The following is a 22,080-nucleotide window of genomic DNA, read 5'->3' on the forward strand; positions in this document are numbered from 1 at the left end:
TGAAACCGATGCTGATCAAAGATGCGACGAACCATTGAATTCAGCTTTTATCTAAATGCATGTGCTCGTCATGCCGCGTCTTATGTTCAGATGTAATCTTGTTTAAGCGACAACATGCTGGCGGGTGATTATTAAAAAGCATCATTGAGCGTGCCGGTTTAAAATGAGCACAAGCTGTTGTGAATTGCACTTGCCCCCTCGGAGCAGAGCGTAGACCCCGGCTGAACTTCTCACTCTCACAGTTTCTCTGCATGCTCATTTCATGTCCTTAAATATTTTTGTGGATCATTAACAGATGGTTGTGGTCATTTTTTTTTTTTTTTTATGACCATGCTAATTGATATGGGTTTTTGCACTTTCTATTAAAGGCTGTAGGAAGATGCTGGAGTTGCTCCCTGAAATATTACCACACACTCCGCTTTGCTTTGAAAGCCATCGAAGTGCATAAATACATGAATCAAAACATGATGGGTTTCAATGACTAGGAGTACGATAACGACCCCAGTTTTCAGCCGGATACGTTTGTTCTTGAAGAATGAAACAGTTCCCGTCATTTGGCATTAAATGAGCATTAGATAAAAGCTGTCGCACCATTCCATGAATCAAGCAAAAGGATCAGTTTGTTTCGCCCACTTAAAAAACCTTTACACTATTTTTCACGTTAATACGTTTTGTCACGTTGCGTTTTGCATCGTCAGCTTCTCGTTCACTACTTGCTGAAGAAAAGAACTGAGGTGGGGGAGAAAGTCTTTTTCTATAGTGGCCTTTTCTCAAAGATCTCATATCTCGGTTTAACAAAGAGGTTAAACGATGTTCTGGGATCAGATCTTTCATGGAGTCTTGTAGACAAACGAGGGCATTTCTTTTCAGCGTCGGCTGTCACTCAGTGTTGGCAAAAAAAGCTGTCGATTTAGCATCAGGAATGTCTATTATCGAAGTGCTTCAATGATGATAATGCGTGAAATTCAGTTCTCGGCTCTCCACAAAGTGGTCAGGAAGGCCGAGAGGAAGCAGCAAGTTTATATTAGATTTATATTAGAGAACAAGATATCAACCCTTTTTTTAGTGGAGGCTGCTGAAATTCAATATACCTTTCTCAGTTTGAGGAACCTTGTGATATACGTCAAATGTCATGTTTTATATACACAGTCAGGTCTCATTAGCGATCGCAATACTTTTTCTGTAGCCCTCAGCAATCATGAAGAACTTTTCCAATACAGGATTTTGTGCTGTCGGTTTTAGGTTGGTGTCTATGTCTCTGAAATTCTGTTAAAAATGTAGTTTTTCAGCATACAAACGTTTTCAGACGATTCTGAAGCGTGTGGCCAGAAAAGTGTACATCAGACTCTCTGTATTGTCCGAGGCGGAGACTAAGGAAATCAACCAGATAACCACATTACCTGGAAACCCGCCGTGCAGTGTAACATAACATGATGTATAGTGTACAGGTAATGTGTTTTTTTTTTTGTTATTAAGTGGTCAGACTGAACGCAATTGAAACTGAAACTCGTAATGTGCGAGTTACTTATGTTTCCCAGCTCCCTGCGTTCAATGTACAAAGTGGGGTGGGAAAAAAAATCACGCCGACTTCCCAAAAGTGTGCCTTTCGTTTGCTTATTTAGAGCACTGTGGATATTAGTTCTGTTCTACTTTACTGAACTCTACACAGTCACAGTTCATTTTGTAGTGAAATTGCAGCACAGCAAAAACAGACCGTATTTAAACAGCGAGGCAAGAAGCTCGCTGGCTAACGATAATAAGGACTTTAATTTTGATGATTCTCAAAGCATTGATCATAACAGTCAGCGTTAAAGATTTTACCCAGCATACCCGGGTCTGCGCTCTCACCGCTGCGGCCCGGGTTCGATCCTCTGTCTGGGAACCGACCCCAGCCATTAGGGTTGCACAAGCCAGTGCACTCTTAGTGCCGGTCCCAAGCCCGTAAAAAAACGTGCCAAATCAAACATGCGGATGATCCGCTGCGGCGACCCCTAATGGGAGAAGCCGAAAGAAAGTTATACCCAGGTCTGCATATCAACTGGTCTAAAAACCAGTACAGAGGAACCTCGTAACTTGTGACATTTACACTCGCGACCTCGATAGCGACTTTTCATTTGGAACCGGACTAAAAACTGCGAGCGGCTCAAAACATTTCAAAACAGAGTTTGTACAAATTACATAAAAATGTTTGGAAAACTATTGTATTATTGATTTAAAGTAGCAAATGAAACATCTATGAGAAGTAATTCACATTTTCTGTTGAGTTGACAGTACAGTACAGTACATGTACAATTCCCATTGAAAAAGGAACCATCAAAAGTATACTGTTAAAATGGTCATTACTGCCGTGGCCATATTGACTTGATGCCAGTTTGTAAACGGGGAAGGAACTGCTGGTTGAGAAGACCATCCTGAGTCGATGAGTTGAAAGTGCAAGTTGGAGTGTTTTTGGTGGTTGTTACCGGTTGTTGATGGGGGAATTTGCCAGACGTTCCTTTATGTTCATTTTGAAACAGAAGTTTTTTGTGTTTAAATTTTTTAAATTGTATTTTTTTTTATGTGTATAGCAAAGTTTTTTCTTACTAATTTAACAAGGCTATATTTAAAAGGTGGCTTCTTGATCTGAAAAAAAAAAAAAGATAAATCTGTACAAAAAGTCTCTATATCAATTTGCATGTGCATTATATAAATAGGACATTAATTCAATATATATATATATATATATATATATATATATATATATATATTTTTTTTTTTTTTTCTCACCTATGTAATATTTGTGATGATACACAGTCGTCCTAAACTACAGAGTAAATGCTACATTATAAGGTAGAGTTATATACAGAAGAGGTTGCAAAATCAAAATATTCAGGAATTAATAATCTAAAGACAAAATAAAAATGACACAGAAATAAGTTTTATAGCAGAAAGGCATTTTTACGTTCATAACTGTTAGTATTGTGTATTTGAAACTAAGCTGTAAGATTAAAAGCTGGAAATCACAGTAGGTCCCATTTACTTAAGTTACAGTAGCAGTAGTAACCTAGTTATAAAATGTAGCATGCATGGGGGATCATCTCACCTCTTTGGTAGTCTAGTGAGACTTTGTTCACTTTATTAGATACCTCACAAAGTAGCATGTATCCAGTAATGAGGAGAATGACAAACTATTACAAATAAGAAAATCTGCATCGAACATTTAGAAACGCCGTAGACAGGAAAAACAGACTGGTATGGCTAATGGGTTTTCTGTTAGAACCATGAACAAACTAACAAAGTAAAAATGTTAAGAACAAACATATTTTGTACATTATAAAAATGCATTTGGCTGATTGTAGGCGGTCGTTGCTGTGGAATCCCCTTATGTTAGGAAACTGGTTACCTTTTGTATGTCATTATGAATTTGGGCAAGTTATTATTTCGAATGTGGCAGTTCAATCATGCCACAGCGATTTAAGTTCCGACCCTTCTAATAGGATTTCACATTTTTCAAAAATTCTCCAGCACATTGATGTCAATCGAAGAAACATTGTGCTTTTTAAACACTCTTGCTTCTTCGCATTTACCCACGTTGCATCACGGGGCAGTGTACCTTTATAGCGACGTTAACTAGGTTACGTTTGTTGTGCAGAATGCTTCCTGGAAAGCGCGACAGATAGGGGGTGTCTCATATGCGTGTAAGCGCGGGCGCGCGCGCGCGTGTGTGTGTGTGTGTGTGTGTGTGAGAGAGAAAGAGAGTGTGATTTTTACAGAGTTGGTGACAGGCTTAGTCCCACACCTGCACATGGAGGAAAGATCCCTCGGCAAAACGTCATGCGTCATACAGGTTTTTTTTTTCTTCCGTTTTTTCTCGTCTCTAAGAAATGCTCGCGCACTCGATGACTTTTAGATCGTTTCGTTTCTAGAGTTTTTGCGTTCTGAGCCAAACATTGTTTGTTTACCTGTTCTCTTTCAAACATGGAAAATCGCTATCGGGTTTTGCTTAGATGGAAAGTACGTTCTTTGTAATCCTGTAAAACATTAACTGTCCAATAGTTCACCTCCAAATGATTTGACATTTGATCAGTATCAGAAGTGTAGTATCAGAAGAAGTAAACAGAAAATTATAAACAAAGGTTAAGTAATGTTATGCAAAACCTTTTTGCATTGTGTGTTAGGTGGATTTGCCTGGTGGATGTGTTTGTGCTTGTGTTTTTGTGTGTGTGTGTGTGTGTGTGTGTGTGTGTGTGTGTGTGTGTGTGTGTGGTGAGTCAGCAGGTCGTGACTGACCTCTTCCGCAGCTAGTGTTGGTCAGGACAGCCTTTCTGTCACTGTGCCTGCTTGTGTTTTTTGTGTGTGCGTCTGTACACACCGCACCGATGCCTGTTTTGTATATGCGCTGCTCTGCCAAAGGTGTTTGGACACCCTCGTTTTTCCACCCATATGTGAGTCTTCCACAAACTGTTACCACCAAGTTGGAGGCACACAATTTTAAATTACTTCCTCGGATAGAGTTGCATTAGATTTCCTCTTCACTTAAACATAGTAGACCCCAACCTGTTGCAGCTTCACAGTGCACAAAGCCAGCTCCAGGAACATATGGTTTACATGGTTTGGAGCGGAAGATCTCGAGTGGCCTGCTATAGAGCTCCGACCGCATCAAACACTTTGAGATGAATTGGAACACCGACTGCACCCCAGACCTAATCACCCTCCATTATTGCTTGATCTTTCGAATGTTCTTGTGGTTGAATAAATACACTTTCAAAATCTAGAGAAACATCTTATTAGAAGAATGGTGACTGAATATGGAATGGGATGTTCAAAAAAAGCACATTGCAGACAGTTATGTGCACATTATGGTCAGGTGTCCACAAACTTTTGTCCAAATAGTGTATGCTTAGTGTGGGCTTTTAACCCAAATTCATAGTCTTTATCCAATTGATATCGTTTATAATATGCAAAATAAGTGGAATATTTGATTGAACATTTTTAAGAGGAATAGGAGCCTGTAGCTACACTTTTCTTAGTTGTTTTCGCGTCTAGCTGGAAGATTTATTGGAGGGATCTTGTTTCCACAGCCTGGTTGTTTACTGTCAATTGTATAATAAAGTTGAACGTTTATTTACATATATAGTCTACGAAAAGTTTAAAGATGGCATCCTAGAAGCAAAAGGTTGTGGTGGCAAATGTGCTAATATAATATGTATTGTTTATTCTAGGATTGTATTGAAGCAGATTTTTCGACTCGGATTTATTTGAAGGTATTGATTAATTTTCTATATGTAGAAAGTAGAATGTGTAGCATTATGAAAGGCAAATCAAAGGGAATATTACTTTATCTCTTTTCCAATATATTACATTTTTTTTCCATCTGATACCGGTGAGAATAATGAAACCTCAAGTATTGGCTGATAATTATTACTTAAACACTACTAAGCTTTTAGAGCACTTTGCAGTAAAACTCTCTGACACAAAAAAGTACTTACGAATTTGATAAATATAATACAATTTGATAAAATTTTACCTTTGGGAAAAAAACAATATATATTTTCTCGGAAATCTGATTTACCAGATTTTCCAGGTACTCAGTGGGTATCAGATCCGTGTCATCCCTAGTTTCTAAAGTTGCACCTAATTCTTAAAAACTGGAACTTGGTTGACACACCAATGATAAACATAGCCAGTCTGAGGTAAAGCGTTTTCTTTAGGTTTTTCACCACGAGAGAGAATTTTGTGACAGGAGTTTTGCTTTGCTTTTTTCGACATTTGTTTTTGTCATAATGGCTTCAAAAGAACGTGAGGGAGCAAATGTTAGTAGCTGTTTTAAAGTTTCTGATAACAGGAGCTAACTTTTGTGTAGACTATAAATTGCTAAGAAAAAAGTAACCTATTGTTGTTGTTAATAAAGAAAAATGCACATCACTGACACATTGTTGGTGACGCAAGTGGAATAAAAGTTTTTTATTTTATTTTTTTTTTTTAAATGAAGAATAAAATATAAAATGTAGTTGTGAGAATAAAAAAAAAAAAAGTTTGTCTGGATAAAAAAAATAAAATAATAAAAGAACACGTTCAAAATATTTTAGCCATGAAGCTGTTAAGAAAACTGAAAGTAAAACTTTCTTTTTTCTGATTTTTATCTTAAGGATTTGTAGTTCATAATCAGTACAAACAAATTAGGCTATCTGTCTATGTGCTGCTTCACTTGTTTTTGTCATAGTCATAGTGTAAACAGAATGAGTACATGTCTGACCTTCACAGGGGATGAGAAAACACACCAGTCAGTCTTGGGACCATTGTGCTACGTGAAGTTGAAATACACATACGGTTGTTTTCATTGATGGGGTGTTTTGAATGTAATGCTGAGTCATAGCAGAGGTACTATGAAAATTTCCTTTGACTCATTGACGGGGTTCCCAGCCGCTCAAGCGTGGGTTAAACCGTGTAGGTTAAATCTCACTGTCGCCTGGTTGTAGGATGGTTGGCTAAGTGCTGCGTTTAACTTTTAACACCATCTTTAGTTGACTCATTGTCAAAGGAATCGATTTTAGTAGTTAGTAGTATACATTTAAAAATGTCCCGCCATCTTATCAATAGCAGTATATTTAACATAATTAGGTTGCCACATGAAATACATATGTGCCTTTGCTTATAATTACACGTTTTTTGTTTTTTCTCCTTAAAAGTATACGATTTTTTGGGGGGACACCAGAATCTTTTTTTGCATATTCAAAATATTTTAGTTTCAGCAATACTTTTTTTTGTCTCTTTGCAGAAACGGATTTGCAATGGACACGTCCTGAAGTTTACAGAAGGACTGTGAATTTGGCTGTCCTGTTACATGGACACATATAGAAGCCAAATCTCTATGCAACACTTACAGCTGATTGCATAATGGACTATTTTGGTGACCCCAACATTTTCGAGGATTGTTTTACCTCAGTCCATGTTTCTTTGGCGGATGAGCTGGACCTTGGCTCAGGGTTTGGCACACTGCAACTTAATGCAGTGGATGCCGAGAAACACCCTGGAATGGAGGCAAGTACTTTGCCATCTGCTAACCAGCATGGGGTAGACTACCATCAACGAATAGGGCAGTTTGATGGGATGAAAGTCCAGACGTCCATGGCACAGTCCTTTCCTAGCCAAGGAGGAAACGGCAGTGTCGGAGGCGTTTTCATCAACGAGCAGTCTCATTTTCAAGACCCAACCATGAATCAAGCACCTCAGACCAACGGACTGTATCCCAACAGCAGTCCTATATGGGGGGAACAGAGAGCCAATGCCTACCACCATCAGCAGCTGCAGCATCAGCATCAGCAGCTTCAACAGCATCAGCAGCTTCAGCAGCAGCGGCATAAACAACATATGTGTCAGCAGCCTTTTCCAGAACAATTTCAGCATCGTCAAGGCCAACAACGTCATCAACATCAGTTCAATCATCAACATTCACACCTTCAGCAGGGTCAGCAAGTTTTGAGACAGCATCTGCTGTCGGCTCAGCATCCGATGCCCCACCAACAAATTAACCCCCAGATTTTACATCGACATGCAAAGAGCTACCCGGACCATACCAACGTCTACTACCAAGAAAATGTTGCATCCCACCAAGGCCACCACAGTGCGATTAATTCAGAGCGAAGCCCTTTTCATTCAGGAGTTGATCCACAGGCTAAGTCTTACCTCGAAGTACATCTGATTGCCGCAACATCTCAGCAACAAAGTGGATTTGAGATGGCTCAAACGGTACAAGGGTTCCCCGGTGTTCCTGACACTGAGGACAATAATCTAGGGTACCATGTACAGTCTTCCCCTGCAGCCTATGCAATGTCTTCCTGTTCAGCTAATATTGCATCTTCCTATCCCTCTTCTCAGTATTCCTTTCCTGGTCAACCTTCTCCCGTCGTAACTTCATCACAGCATCACAGCAACATCCCACTTGCTACTCGTAATTCCAGCTGCTTATACATGGCAGATCCAATAATGGAACAACAACCAAAGGGGAGTCAAATCCAGGTTCCTGGAAATCATCCTCAGGAGTGTCCTTTTCGTGCTCTACCAACTAAACAAGTCCAGGATGCTTATGGTGCTTCTGAGGTGTTCTCTGAAGGCCTAGGTCCTTTCTCTACATCAAACGGTCCTTTCTCTCATGAGATAGAAGATGACCACAGTGGAAGTGGGTTTCAGGGTCTGGATGAAGTCGCGTTGATGGATCATCAGCATGGAGGCATTGGGGCGATAGGAGCAGGACATAATATTCTGGAAGAAGACCTGCTGCCTGAGCTGGAAGCTTTTGTTCAGGAGGACACATCCAGCTGGAACAATACAAGACATAATGAAGTTCCTCGAGAGAACTTGTTAAATGATTCGCAAGGTGTGGATTTTACGGATTCACTAACTTTGCGATTTAAAGCCCAGGTAAGGTCATCTGTACTTCTATATCTACTGTATTTTTATGTTCAAAGTAAATCTGGAAGAGTTTTGGATTTTCCTCATTGTAACCAGGCTGGAATTGTTTTATTGTAGGGTGTTTGATATCCATGAAATATCCACAATTTAATTATGCATTACTTTTCATGTCACGGTACTTGAAGACATTTCTGTGAATAATACTGATTACTCATCATGGCACCTATATATATTTATTAGGCAGCAAGTGAACATTTTGTCCTTAAAGTTGACGTGTTAGAAGCAGGAAAAATGGGCAAGCGTAAGGATTTGAGGGAGTTTGATGACGGCCAGTTTGTGACGTCTAGATGACTGGGTCAGAGCATCTCCAAAACTGCAGCTCTTGTACTGTGTTCCTGGTCTGCAGTGGTCAGTATCTATCAAAAGTGGTCCAAGGATGGAACAGTGGTAAACCGGCGTCAGGGTCACGGGTGGCCAAGGCTCATTAATGCATGTAGGGAGCGAAGGCTGGCGGTGTGGTCCGGTCCAACAGACGAGCTCCTGTAGCTCAAACTGCTAAAGAAGTTAATGCTGTTAATGTTTGACAGGTCAGAACTGTTTTGTCAGCAAAGGGGGGACCAACACAATATTAGGCAGGTGGTCATGAAGTTATGTCTGATCAGTGTATTATAATACAGACAACATTTCAGAAAAAAGTGATGTCATTTATTATATAGCAATTGTTCTGTTCTTTTTCTATTCTATTCTATTCTATTCTATTCTATTCTATTCTATTCTATTCTATTCTATTCTATTCTATTTTATTCTCTGTCATGTGCCGAATTTTCTTTTTAGTGTGTTACATTTTAGGAAAAAACTATTTCTGAAAGGTACATGCCATTTTGACATCATGATTCCCTAGATGGACAAAATAATGATATTTTAATAGGAGACAAATACTTTTTTAATAGGGGACAAAAAAAAATGTAAGAGAAAAATCTGTCTCAGGATGTCGACTGGAAGATTCCAACCTGGTTGTGATGAAAGGATTTAACTGCATTTCATTTCTTATTCTATAAAGGTTAAGGCAAGCCATAAATTAAACTGACAGGCAGGCAATGGTAAGTGACAAGGACGAAGAAAGAAAAGGAAATGAACTCCTGTGAGTCCTGGCGCGTGAGTATTGAAATATTGGGGATTTTTAGCGAGGAGTCCAGCTAGCAGCTGATTAAGAGTGGCAGCAGTGGGCTCAGGACTTACCCAGGTTAAGCATGCTTAAGGCTATAACAAGATGTCGGTCAGGCCGGCCAAGGGCTACCACAACAACATGCACTCCACATGAGGGCTGGAGCGCGGGGGTGGATGTTCGGCTTGTTTGTATTAGTGTTTATGCGGCTGAATGTTTGTTCGCGTTTGTGGGTGGTGGACTTGTCTGGTGGACTTGGGGGGGGGGGGGAGTGGAGAGAATGAGGAATGAGTGAAGACAGAGGATGAAGTGGAGAGAGAAAGAGGAAGGTGGGGGTGGAAGGAAATGCTGTTAACCAGCCCTGCTGGAGGCAATCCTTAGTTCTAGTGTCAGAAGAGTCTACAGCTTGCCGCCTCCCCCCCTCCCCCAACCTCTCTCTCTCTCTCTCTCTCTCTCTCTCTCTCTCTCTCTCTCTCTCTCTCTCTCTGATGATGCAACAGCCTCAGTTTCCCCACAGGCTTGTGCTTGACACAGGGAGCCAAGGCTCAGAGGTTCAGCTGCCACACACACACACACACACACACAGACACACACAGTGCTTGCCAGGTTTACCACACACACACAGGGTGCTCTCAATTTGCCAGTACACATAACCAGCCTTGCACTCATACATGCACACCTTGTCCTTTTGCCCACACCACAAGTTCCAAGACCTACACATACATCTACTTACTCTTAGTCCAATATCACATCATGTACTTTACTTTTCTCTGCCAATTAAAATGGGGGGGGGGGGGGGGTAATTTATTGACTTAATATTTGTAATTTTTGCAGTACACAGTACACAAATTCTCACCGGTTAAAACGTTGGACTGCTGGTCAGAAGATTGAGAGTTTAAAATCACAGCTCTGCCAGGCTCCCATTCCCATTCAAGACCCTCAACCTTAACTGCTCAGGGAAAATGTATTACAGAATTAGATCAAGCTTCTTTTTTATTTTTTTTTATTTTCCTAAAATATTCAATCTATTATTTTTCCTGATACTGATTATGGGGATCGTCTCAGTGTCGCCTGTAACTACTGCTGATACTACAACTAAAAGTAATGATGCATTTATTGATACTGATGATTTATTGACGAGGATATATGACGATATATAGGGATGAATGTTGAAGTTTATACGTCATTAGTGGGAGCAGATAAATGGGTGTAGGTAAATACAGACACTCGGAGAGCAGACCGACACATAAGCAGAAGGCCTGCTGAGTTAATTTGTTTGTCCTCACGGGTCCTTAATTAAAGCTTAGGCAGGATGTACGGATTGTGTGACTTCCTGTAGAGAGAGGGAGACGTAGAGTAAAAAGAGTGGATGAAGGTTAGACGGAGCTATTCATGCGCAGTAGAGGGTGGAGAGCCGACAGATGCACAATGTGAGTCAGTTACACTCAAATGAGCAAAGAGGGAAAGAGATAGGGAGAGAGAGAGAGAGAGAGAGAGAGAGAGAGGGGATGGTGACTTTTTTTTTTTTCCCCTGGCACTTTAGTTATGAAGTTCGTACCTTCAAGCTTCTAGTTTTAGGGTTAAATGAATCACACGGAACTGTTGCCACGTCTTTCTGATAATATCTGTATTATAATACCACATGAACGGTCCACTTGCGACACTCACCACATACTGTAGTTGAAATATTCTCCTGTTTGTGCATCAGTATTGATGTTTATGACTAAATGTCTGGAGAGCCCAAAGACTAGGTGTATTTACAGTGTCAGTATACAGTATCAGTCATACAAACGTTTTTCTTTGTAATTTACCAATATGTCTGAGAGAAACGTCGATAATTCTGACATTTTCTACTCATTTCCACTGTAAAAGAGTTTAAAACACTTGAAAGTCTTTATGCTAACTGGATTCATTGGCAGCCTCGGTTAGATGCTTGCATTTGGTCAAAGTCTAAGCAAAAAGAATCATCACACGCAAACCCACAGATAGAGGAAATGCCGATACCGTGTTAGCCACTGTTGCTACTTTCATGTTGTGATGCCGTAGCCACATTAGCAGATGTGTGAAGTGCTCGTAAGCTCGTAAATGCAAGTCCACGTAGACGAGGCGCTACTTTGGTAAATTCGGCTCCAACGCACTTTACGTCCAACCGTTAAAAAAAGAAGAAGAAAGAATTTGTGAATTTTCGCTGCTTTTGTACATGTAAATAAGTACACGCCCTTTTTATGCAGTTTTCAATAAATATTCATTTAATGTTGTGTTCCCAAAACGAGAGAGTTCCTGTTATCACATATTTATAACACTGTAATGCTACTGTATAGCGGCTAATCGGTCATTCCGACATCAAGCTTACGTATATTTTATTTATTTATTTAGCTTCTATATTTTATATTAAGCAATGTTGAGCTCGTTTGTCTTTTCTCACGTTGGGAAACGTGAAGAGGACACAAAGTTGTGGCATTAAAAACTCCTTCTTTATAATGTAAAAGAAACGTGACTTCTCAGAAAATGTCCCTATATCAACCATCATCAGACTTGTCTTGTACAATATCGCATTATTCCTGACTCTAAAAGGGAGATGAAATATAGAGAGAGTGCTGACACCCAAACACGACTGCATGTCAACGTGTGATCAATGCGTGGGAACTTTTACTGACCGCGAGTGTCAACAGCACGTTCTCTCATTGGTCAAACTCAATCCGTTTCAATTGACATCACCGTGCGACAAAATATAGCATTCGCAGTGAGCTGTGGGAGGTGGAAATAGGTTTTCGAAAATATATATGACAGAAGATAGATTATATTTGTAGTCCGCTTATTTAAAAATAAGCGGAAAACTCCATCAGTAATATCGGATACCACCCTACTCTGTGTAATGAGCATGTTCTAAATGGCAAGTCAGCTAGTTCCGTGAGTGGAGGGCGGAGCTGGACTGAAACAAAGGGCACTGATTGGTCTCCTCTGCTGCTGGTGTATGCTTACCGCACGTTTCGTCTGACTCCGTCCTCCAATTGCGAACCACCGCACAACTACTGTATTTTTCGGACTATAAGCCGCTACTTTTTTCCCACGTTTTGAACCCCGCGGCTTAAACAACGAAGCGGCTAATTTATAATTTTTTCCTGGGTTTTTCCCGGTTTTACAAACTTCAAGCCAAAAAACTGACCCCCATAACATTAGACCAATAAAATTTCAGAACAGAAACGAAAAAACGCACCTCACCTGTGTTCTGAGCTGCACGGCATCGGGAGAAAAAAAGTTTTTCTTAAACGCACGACGATGCCAAAAGATAACCTCCCGAGAGAAATAGTTGTGAAAGGAAGGAGAAAGACAGTGAACAATGACTTTCTTGGTCGGCTACTGTTTAGATACAAGCCGTTGTAATGCGTTGAGTCAGGGTGAAGGGAGAGCTCGCTTCTGGCATGCTATTCCCAAAATACCGCTATGCTCCTAAAGGAAGCGCAACATATTTCACCCGTTACACCGTGTGTAACGTGTCTTTCGTTAAAGCCTGTGTAAAGTACATTAGTGCTTATTTATGTTGAAAATAAAAATATTTGTAAAATTCAGTGCGGCTTATATATGGGTGCGCTTTATAGTCCGGAAATTACTGTACATGTCTATGCACCGATCGGTGTATACACTATATATTGCCAAAAGTATTGGGTCACCTGGTCATAAGTATGGGATGGGATTTATTTTGTCCCAATTTGCTCTTATAATTCCCTCCACTCTTCTGGGAAGATGTTCCACTAGATTTTGCAGTGTGCTTATGGATATCCGGGTTATCAGCCACAAGGGTGTAATGAAAGGCAGGTGAGGAGGCCTGGGGTGCAGTCAGCGTTCACATTCATCCCAAAGGTGTTCGGTAAGGATGAGATCAGAGCTCTATAGCAGTCCACTCAAGATCTTCCTCTCCAAAGCATGTAAACTATAATCTTCATGGAGCTCACTTTGTGCACAGAGGCATCACCATGCTGGAGCAGGTTTGGGTTTCCGAGTCAAAGTGAATGCAAAATGTTATATATATATATATATATATATATATATATATATATATATATATATATATATATATATATATATATATATATATATATATTTTTTTTTTTTTTGAACATAAATAAGCCGCACCTGTCTAAATGTCTACATTGAAACTAATGAACTTTACGCTCCTTCCTTTCACAACTATTTCTCTCTGGAGTTTTTCTTTTGACATCGTCGTGCGTTTAAAAATCACCATTGGTAAATCTTTTCTCCCGATGCCGTGCAGCTCAGAACACAGGTGAAGTGCGTTTTTTTCATGCCCGGTTGTTTTCAGCATGACGAATGATTCACATTTCCTGTAGACAGTCCGAGTGAGCGGCAGGTCAAACGTCAGAGGAACCTCATCCATATTTATGGTGTGGTGCGGCCCGATTCATTGGGAGCGCATCTGATTTAATATAAAGAATTTCATTGGTTTACCTGAACCCGTGCCGCAATTTCATTGGTCTAATGTTATGGGGGTCAGTTTTTTGGCTTGAAGTTGGTGAAACCGGGAAAATTAGCCGCTTCGTTGTTTAAGCTGCAGGGATCAAAGCGTGGGAAAAAAGTAGCGGCTTAAAGTCCGGAAAATACGGTGTATATATATATATATATATATATATATATATATATATATATATATATATATATATATATATATATATATATATATATAAATAAATATAAATATGTTATAATCTTTGTGGTAACAGTTTGGAAAAGAACCACATATAGCAGGAAAGGTCAGGCGACCTTTTGGCAATATAGTGTATGCTAAACTAAATTGATTATCCAAACATTAGTCTGTGACGGATGTGTAGAAGTTTTCTGTTGTTGGTTAGTGCTTTTTTTTGTTTCGGTCATGTCTACATATTTAGCCTAACTAAATATGTAGTATGTAGTTTATGTAGTACTAAATAGTCAGAAAGAGCATCGATTTAATGACAGATTTTACCTTTTATGCTGAGGATGGAGCCACCAGGAAGGAGGAAAAGTGAAAGACCAAGGAGGAGGTTTGTGGATGTGGTGAGGGAAGACATGCAGGTTGGTTTGAAAGAGGCAGGTGTAGACGAAAGGGGGTATGGAGACGGATGATCCACTGTGGTGGCCCCTAATGGGAGAAGCCGATAGAAGATGTAATGTAACATATAACATCGATTTAATGTTCTTTGGGACACTTTATCTTGTTTTGCTTGTGTTGCTAGAGGCTAAAGTCCTCAGATGTCCTCTCGCTGATGCATGATGACGGATTGTGGATTGAAATCTGATTAAAATCTTCAAATTGTATTTTTTTCCTGCTGTTGCTCATCAATATATTAGCCAGTGGAAATAAATCATGTTACTAAACAGATCAATGCTTGCCATCAGCTGTTTTAGGGAAGGCAATGACATTTATCATTCTCATAAGCAGTTAAGTGCTGCAGGTGTACCACTGCTGTGGGTTTACCCCTGCCACATCATGTGTAGAGTTGACATCATCTTTTATCATCCCCTAAGTGAAATGTCTTTCACACTCAAGACCAGAGTCGTGTTTTGATTTTTAGACCATGCGGGTCTGCGGAGCGAGGGCCAGTGTTTGTCTCTTTATCTGTTGTAGATGTAAAAATATCACGCCGCCCTATCGGCGTTATTATGCAACAGTCTGATTGTTTGCTGCGATTAGCGAAAAAGGGGGTCAAACACTTTCTGACCCCGCCCCTTATTGACGGGGAAGGCTCAGGAGCCAATGAAACATCAGTTAGAAATGAGCTGAAATCTTGGATAGTTGATAATTTTCCAAAGATAAGCCATTCTAACTATCGTACATTCTAAAATGGGTTATTCCTCCTAAAGGTCACGAATTTGCTGATCATTATTCATTAGTTTGTTCGTTTATGGATCATGGATGTGATGATCCTAAATGTGAGTTTATGACCGTCATCCATTTTTAGACGTAATCAATAAGATAATCACAATATGACTAATACCAACTTATAAAAAATCATAACCATAATTTGATTCAAAAATACCCTGCTTGTTTACGTGCAGTGAAATTCGAAAGACGTTTCATTATCGGGAAATGCACCGTCCCATTGTACACCTTCTGTAAACGCTACGAATCTCCTTCAAGAAACATCCTCACGTCAACGTTTTTATGTCACGTTTAATAAGAGCGCATCAATATAAACCTGTGATTTGTCTCTGCTGTAGTGTTTCGCATCATTGAAGGATTATATTGTCAAGGCGGTATTTATGCTGATTGTCATCGGTGTCATCTAATGCTGTCCATCATACGAGCACTGGATGAGTTTAAACCTACATCACTGACGTACTGGCGTCGTTCTGAGGTGGAAAATGTGAGTCATCAAATTAAGATACCAGATTGTAGATTATGTTCATACCCCACTTTTTTATGACAGGTGTGTCAGAGAGAGAGAGAGAGAGAGAGAGAAAGAGAGAGCTAAAGGTGAAAAAAAAAAGTCCCTATTTTTTTTACGCTTGAAGGATTTTAAGTTCATTCCCCCTCCACCTTACAGCAGTGTGAAGTGTGGAGAACTTGTTGAGTGCATGAGATCTGGATGTGTATGTGCCTGTTGATGTTTGTCTGTGTTTGTTTGTGTGTGTGTGTGTGTGTGTGTGTGTGAGAGAGAGAGAGAGAGAGAGAGGGAGGCTTGTGTTGAATCGCTGGCTTTGTTGCTTCCTGACCCTGTCACAGTGAGGTTTATATAACTCACTCAGCCTGACAGGCGAAGACCAGAGAGCAGAACTGTAACTCGACACTCTGTCTGTCACACACACAGGCACCTACTGCTGTGAGTGTGTGTGAGGGTGCGTGCGAATGTGCGTGCGAGTGTGTGTGTTCCTGCGCATGCGTGTGTGTGTTTGTGTGTTTGGTTCTTAGATAGTAATTTGTGATAGGTGATCTAAGATCTGTTGTAGGAACGTTGGGAGGAGCTTTCAGGGTTAACAGGAAGTGGTGTAGAAAAGTGTTGGGAACGGAAGAGGAGGGAGGAAGACAGAAAGAGATAGAGAAAGGGGAGAAGGAGGGGCAAGTTGACTTGGCATTGGACCACACTAGGGCACGTGGGAAGGGAGCCAGATCAAACTGAACAGTAGGTTAAATTTTAACACTTCTCTCCCCCCCCCCCCCCAATAATGCAAAACACTTTTTTTTCTCTTTCTCAGGGACTGTTTCAACAACTTTATATTAGGTTGTTTTTTTTTTTTGTTGTTTTTTTTTAAAAGGTATTTTTTTTTTACAGTGTGTCTGTTGTGTGCGCACACACATTGCGCCTGAGCGTGTTAGCCAGCCGGATTTAGTCCATTGGGGGGGCAGACGTTTTGGGCGATGACACAACTTGGCCTCATTCAACCACAGCATGTTAACTCTTTACACACCAGAGCAGTAATAGACAGAAGGCAGCAACTTTGCTCTGAGTGTTTAACATTTTTTATATATATATATATATATATATATATATATATATATATATATATATATATATATATATATATATATATATTGGTGTATGTTGTGATGCAAGTTGATCATATACCGTATATTACGGCTGTCATATTTTTTTTTTGGCATTTGTGTGCTGTTTTCCGAATCTTTGTGTCATTTACCTGTTACTAAAGTGAGCTTGTTGTATGTGTGTTTTCGTGTGCATGAGATTTGCTCACCGATTGGTCACGCAGTTGACAGGTTTTTCAGGTATTCGCCGAGTTTTTGGTGGTTGCTGAACTTCTTGTCATGGCTCTGGATTTTGTTTACAGAAATTAACAATACACTTTTTAACAAACTCGTTTAACACATGTAGCACATTCATGCTTAACGCTGTCGTCTCTCCATCCTGTCGTCCTACTTGTTCTTCCAGTGTTTTCCACTTTGTTATATTACTCAATTTGAGGCACAGAATGGAGGGTGGTTTTTTTTTAACCCAAAGATTTAAAAAGAAAGCAGTTTGTTAATATCAGGACTGTATATTAATTCCATGGTAACTCTGATGCGTGTGAGAGTGACTGTGCGTGCGAGAGTGACTATGCGTGCGGGGGAGACTGTGCGTGCGAGAGCGACTGTGCGTGCGGGAGAGACTGTGTGTGCGAGAGTGACCGTGGTGCGAGAGTGACCGTGGTGCGAGAGTGACCGTGGTGCGAGAGTGACCGTGCGTGCGGGAGTGACCGTGCGTGCGGGAGAGACCGTGCCTGCGAGAGTGACTGCGTGCGAGAGTGACTCTGCGTGCCAGAGTGTGCGTGCCAGAGTGTGCGGTAGTGAGAGTGTGAGTGAGCGTGAGTGTGATTGTGCGCGAGAGTGTGATTGTGCGCGGGAGTGTGTGTGTGAGTGAGTGTGTGTGAAAGTGCGATTGTGTATGAGATTGTGTAAGATTGTGATTGTGCAGTGTGTGTGTGAGCGAGTGTGTGTGTGTGCTGGAGTGTGTGAGCAAAAGTGTGTGTGTGTGTGTGTGTGTGTGTGTGTGTGTGTGTGTGTGTGTGTGTGTGTGTGTGTGTGTGTGTGTGTGTGTGTGTGTGTGTGAGAGCAAGAGTGTGTGTGCGTGTGTGAGCGAGTGTGTGTGCGCGTGTGTGCTGGAGTGTGTGTGTGTGTGTGAGTGTGTGTGTGTGTGTGAGAACCCAACATGAATTTTCAGGACACAGCCCCCTAATAATTAAACCAGTATCTGCTTTCACTCTGAATCAGAGCGTAGACATCGTTATGTTTTATGAATTTTGAAGCCTTTCCATCCAAACTACTTGGCATTTGCATCAGCATTCAAACCACTTTATATTCTGGAAGCTTTGCCTTTTTTATTCCTTTCATGCTTAAATGTAAAAGTAAAAAAATAAATAGATTATACACCTGTAGGAATACTAAGTAATAAACGAACAATCAAACTGACCACTTATACCCAAATAATAACATATAAAATAGCACAGGTATCCGAACTATTTTATATTATTACAGAAAATTAATTTAAAGTTGTTGAACAAAACAGCAATATTCTTGACTCTACAAACTTGAGACGGTTTAGAAAGCCTGTGTGATAGTTGATTGCTGAGATAAAACAAAACATTTGTTGTTCGTGTGTGTTTTTTTATGTGTAATATATATTCACAAAAATCCCCAAAAAACAATAATCCTTTAAAACAGCGTATTTAATTAAGTTCTTCAAATCAACCTATTTAAATTATAATCCTTCAAATGGATGCGTTTCGTTTGTAATCCGTCTTTAAATTAAGGGCAGTATATGTACTAACATAAAACGTAAATGATCCCACGTTTTTTTTTTGTTGTTAAATATGCACATTCACAAACGTAATATATTGCAGTCAGAGGGACGTATCGATGTATTAAAGCTACATGAGGCCTTAGTTACTGAGGGTGCAGTTGAGCACAAGCCGCCATGTTTATCCACCAAACTAGTTCCTGTGAAAGCAGTTCTATTAACACTAAACGACAGTATGAGCTGCAGAGAAGCTTCTCTAAACTAATCAGAATCATACTTTCACTTGTGGTATAAAATAGTTTCTAGAAGGTCAGGGAAGGTCACAGGTGGGTGAACATGCCCTGTGGAAAAAAAAAAGAACAAGCACCGCTTTCAGTACGGCTCCACCGCATATGACTGAAATACGTTTTGGGCGCCCGTGTGACTCGGTACATTTGCATGCGTGGTCAGAAACTCCTGCAAGTGGAGAGCGTGATGGTGATCTCACTGTGATAAGTGGAGCGTGGGGTGTGTGCCTGCATGTAGATCCCGCCTGTTTGCTCTCACCGCAGGAAGTGTAAAAAAAAAAAATCAAATAGGCAAACATGCCAGGCTGCTATTTGAGTCTGTCTGTAAGTGGCGTTGAGAAATATCGGCACGCTTGAATGTAGAAAACAAACTATAACACATACGTGATATTTTTCAGCTAGTAGTGTATTCAATTTTTTTTTATATCGCTTCTTTCTAATCGAGGTGGATGCAGCAGAAATTGACTAAGGATGGAAAGATCTTAGTGGTCATATTCCAGGACCACCAAGCTGCCCCTGTTAGACACGTGAACAAGGTATAATGGTAAATGTAAAAAGATCACTTTATAAGGCTGCAGCTCTCGATTATTTGAGTGATCGAAGATTTTGCCGATTATTTCGTTCGATTAATCGAGTAATTGGATAAGAAGTACTTTTTCTTTATTAAAAAGCAATACTTAATATAGAAGAGAAAATAAGACGGGTCTCTTGAAATGAACACGTGATTTTGTTTCCTTTTTAGAAAGAAGTTGACATTTTTATTGCTGAAATTGTGGGAAGTCAATACCAGTCAATAGCGTGCGTCAGTAATAATGGTCCGTGGGGAAACAAGGTGCTCTGTGTGTAGTTAAATGGACTAATCAAAATATTTCATATTTGTATTCTAATTACTCGAGGTATCGTTTCAACCCTATAACTGAAATATCGCACACTTTGTGGCACTGGTATATTGGTACATGTGGAAAACTTACCAATCAGAATAGAATTTGTCTTCGGTGGTACTTAATGCAAATAATTTAGGGTTTCAGTTGAGAAAACATGGTTGAGGACCCATTTCTGTCACCAAAAAAAAACAAAAAAAAAAACAGAAACATAGTGATTTCGCCGATTAATTGCTCCCCAGAAAGGTCAAGTCAAGTCAAGTCAAGAAGCTTTTATTGTCATTTCAACCATATATAGCTGATGCAGTACACAGTGAAATGAAACAATGTTCCTCCTGAACACAGGTGCTACATAGAACAACATAAAACAACAGTACAGGACAGAAGAACACAGGGCCGAGAACTAAGATCCTCGCCACATAAAGTGCATGTGTGCAGCTGGTGCAAACAGTGCAAAAGACAACACAAGACAGTGCAAGACAACACAGGACAGTGCAGGACAATACACAATACACAATACACAAAATATAAAATTAAAAATAGAAATAGCTCCGCCAGTAAAACCTGTCGTAACAGAATAAGGTGCAGTGTAAACAGAAAAATGTAAACAGAATTTGTGCAATTCAGCAGTAGCAGCAATCAAAAATAGAGTTAACAGTAACCAAAGGATTTGGACAGAATATTGTGCAAAATAACAAGTCCCGGAATCAGCAACAGACGGCATGTAAACATTTTGCGATCGTGAAAAATGTGATTGGTATTGAAAACCTGGGTGAACGAAGTGTATGATGGGTGTTGAGTCCGGTTTGTGCGGATCAGTCACACAGTTGTGTGTAAGTGTGTGTGTGTGTGTGTGTGTGTGTGTGTGTGTGTGTGTGTGTGAGAGAGAGAGTTCAGTTCAGTTCTTTGTTGAGGAGCCTGATGGCTTGCGGGAAAAAACTGTTGCACAGTCTGGATGTGGCGGCCCGAATGCTTCGGAACCGTTTCCCTGATGGTAGAAGTGTGAAAAGTGTGTGTGACGGGTGTGTGTGATCGTCCACAATGCTGTATGCTTTGCGGATGCAGCGTGTAGTGTAGATGTCCATGATAGAGGGGAGAGAGATTCCGATAATCTTCTCAGCTGTCCTCACTATCCTCTGTAGGGTCTTGCGGTCCGAGACGGTGCAGTTCCCAAACCAGGCAGTGATGCAGCTGCTCAGGATGCTCTCAATGGTCCCTCTGTAGAACATGGACAGGATGGGGGGAGGAAGATGAGCTTTCCTCAGCCTTCTCAGGAAGTAGAGACCCTGCTGGGCTTTCTTGGTGATGGAGCTGGTGTTAAGTGACCAGGTGAGCTTGTCCGCCAGATGAACACCAAGGAATTTGGTGCTCTTGACTATCTTCACCGAGGATCCAGCGATGATCAGTGGAGAATAGTCACTCTGTGTCCTGCCCCCTAGAGGGGGGGGGAGTATTCCCCATTTTCACCAATGCTTGGTGAAGGAAAAATGTGGAATATTCTTATTTTTTCATGGTTAGCAACCATTAGGTTTGGCAGAGAGGGTGCTGTATCTCGAACGCTTTTTCTTTCATGTGAATTAGTCAGAGCAGTTCAGCATGATGTCACTCTTGATTTCCCTGTTTAAAAGAGAGACTTAAAATGTATGTTGGAGGGACAGAGTGTATCCGCAGGTCTTCTCTTTGTGCCTCACGCTTACTTCTCACCATTTTTCATCCTCTTACCTCCCCATAGCTGCCTTAATGACTCAAACTTGCCCCGGGTGTGTGAATGAATGTCCCGTTCAGACAGGGGTGTAACGGTACGTAATTCACGGTTTGGTTCAGTTTCGTTGTGGGTAACGGGAAGAAATGCAAAACAAAAATTTTTATTAATTTTGTTTTAATTGACATTTATGAATATTTTTTTTATAATTTTAAATAAAATCCCTGCTTGGCTCAAATAATATATCAAATATTATTTTAGATTCATTCATGAAAGTAAAATATGTAAACATAAAAACAGGAATCAATTTTATATTTATTACATTGAGCATACGATTAAATTGGCACAAATTGAATTGATGAAATAAAAATCAATAAATGGAAAACTTTTATTAAATAGTTTACTAAAGATATAAATGTGTGTGTGA

The 22,080-nt window shown here is 40.2% G+C and overlaps 1 protein-coding gene across 8 annotated transcripts in view; it reads left to right on the top strand.

The window, feature by feature from the left end:
* chd9 (chromodomain helicase DNA binding protein 9) overlaps positions 1-22,080 on the top strand; it is an 82,229-nt gene that overhangs the window by 7,022 nt on the left and 53,127 nt on the right. For 6 of the 8 annotated variants that reach the window (XR_014535143.1, XM_083550777.1, XM_083550775.1 and 3 more), the window contains exon 2: positions 6,758-8,400. Coding sequence is in view for 6 of the 8 variants with exons in the window: in XM_083550777.1 (XP_083406903.1) it covers positions 6,877-8,400 (1,524 nt within the window). In the remaining 2 variants the exon portion in view is untranslated. Of the gene's footprint in view, positions 1-3,714; positions 3,827-6,757; positions 8,401-16,597; positions 16,675-22,080 lie in introns of those variants that run through there. The other 2 variants (XM_083550776.1, XM_083550782.1) reach the window with 2 other exon arrangements.

Source organism: Silurus aristotelis (genome assembly GCF_946808225.1).
Source record: "Silurus aristotelis genome assembly, chromosome: 9".
NCBI lineage: Eukaryota > Metazoa > Chordata > Actinopteri > Siluriformes > Siluridae > Silurus > Silurus aristotelis.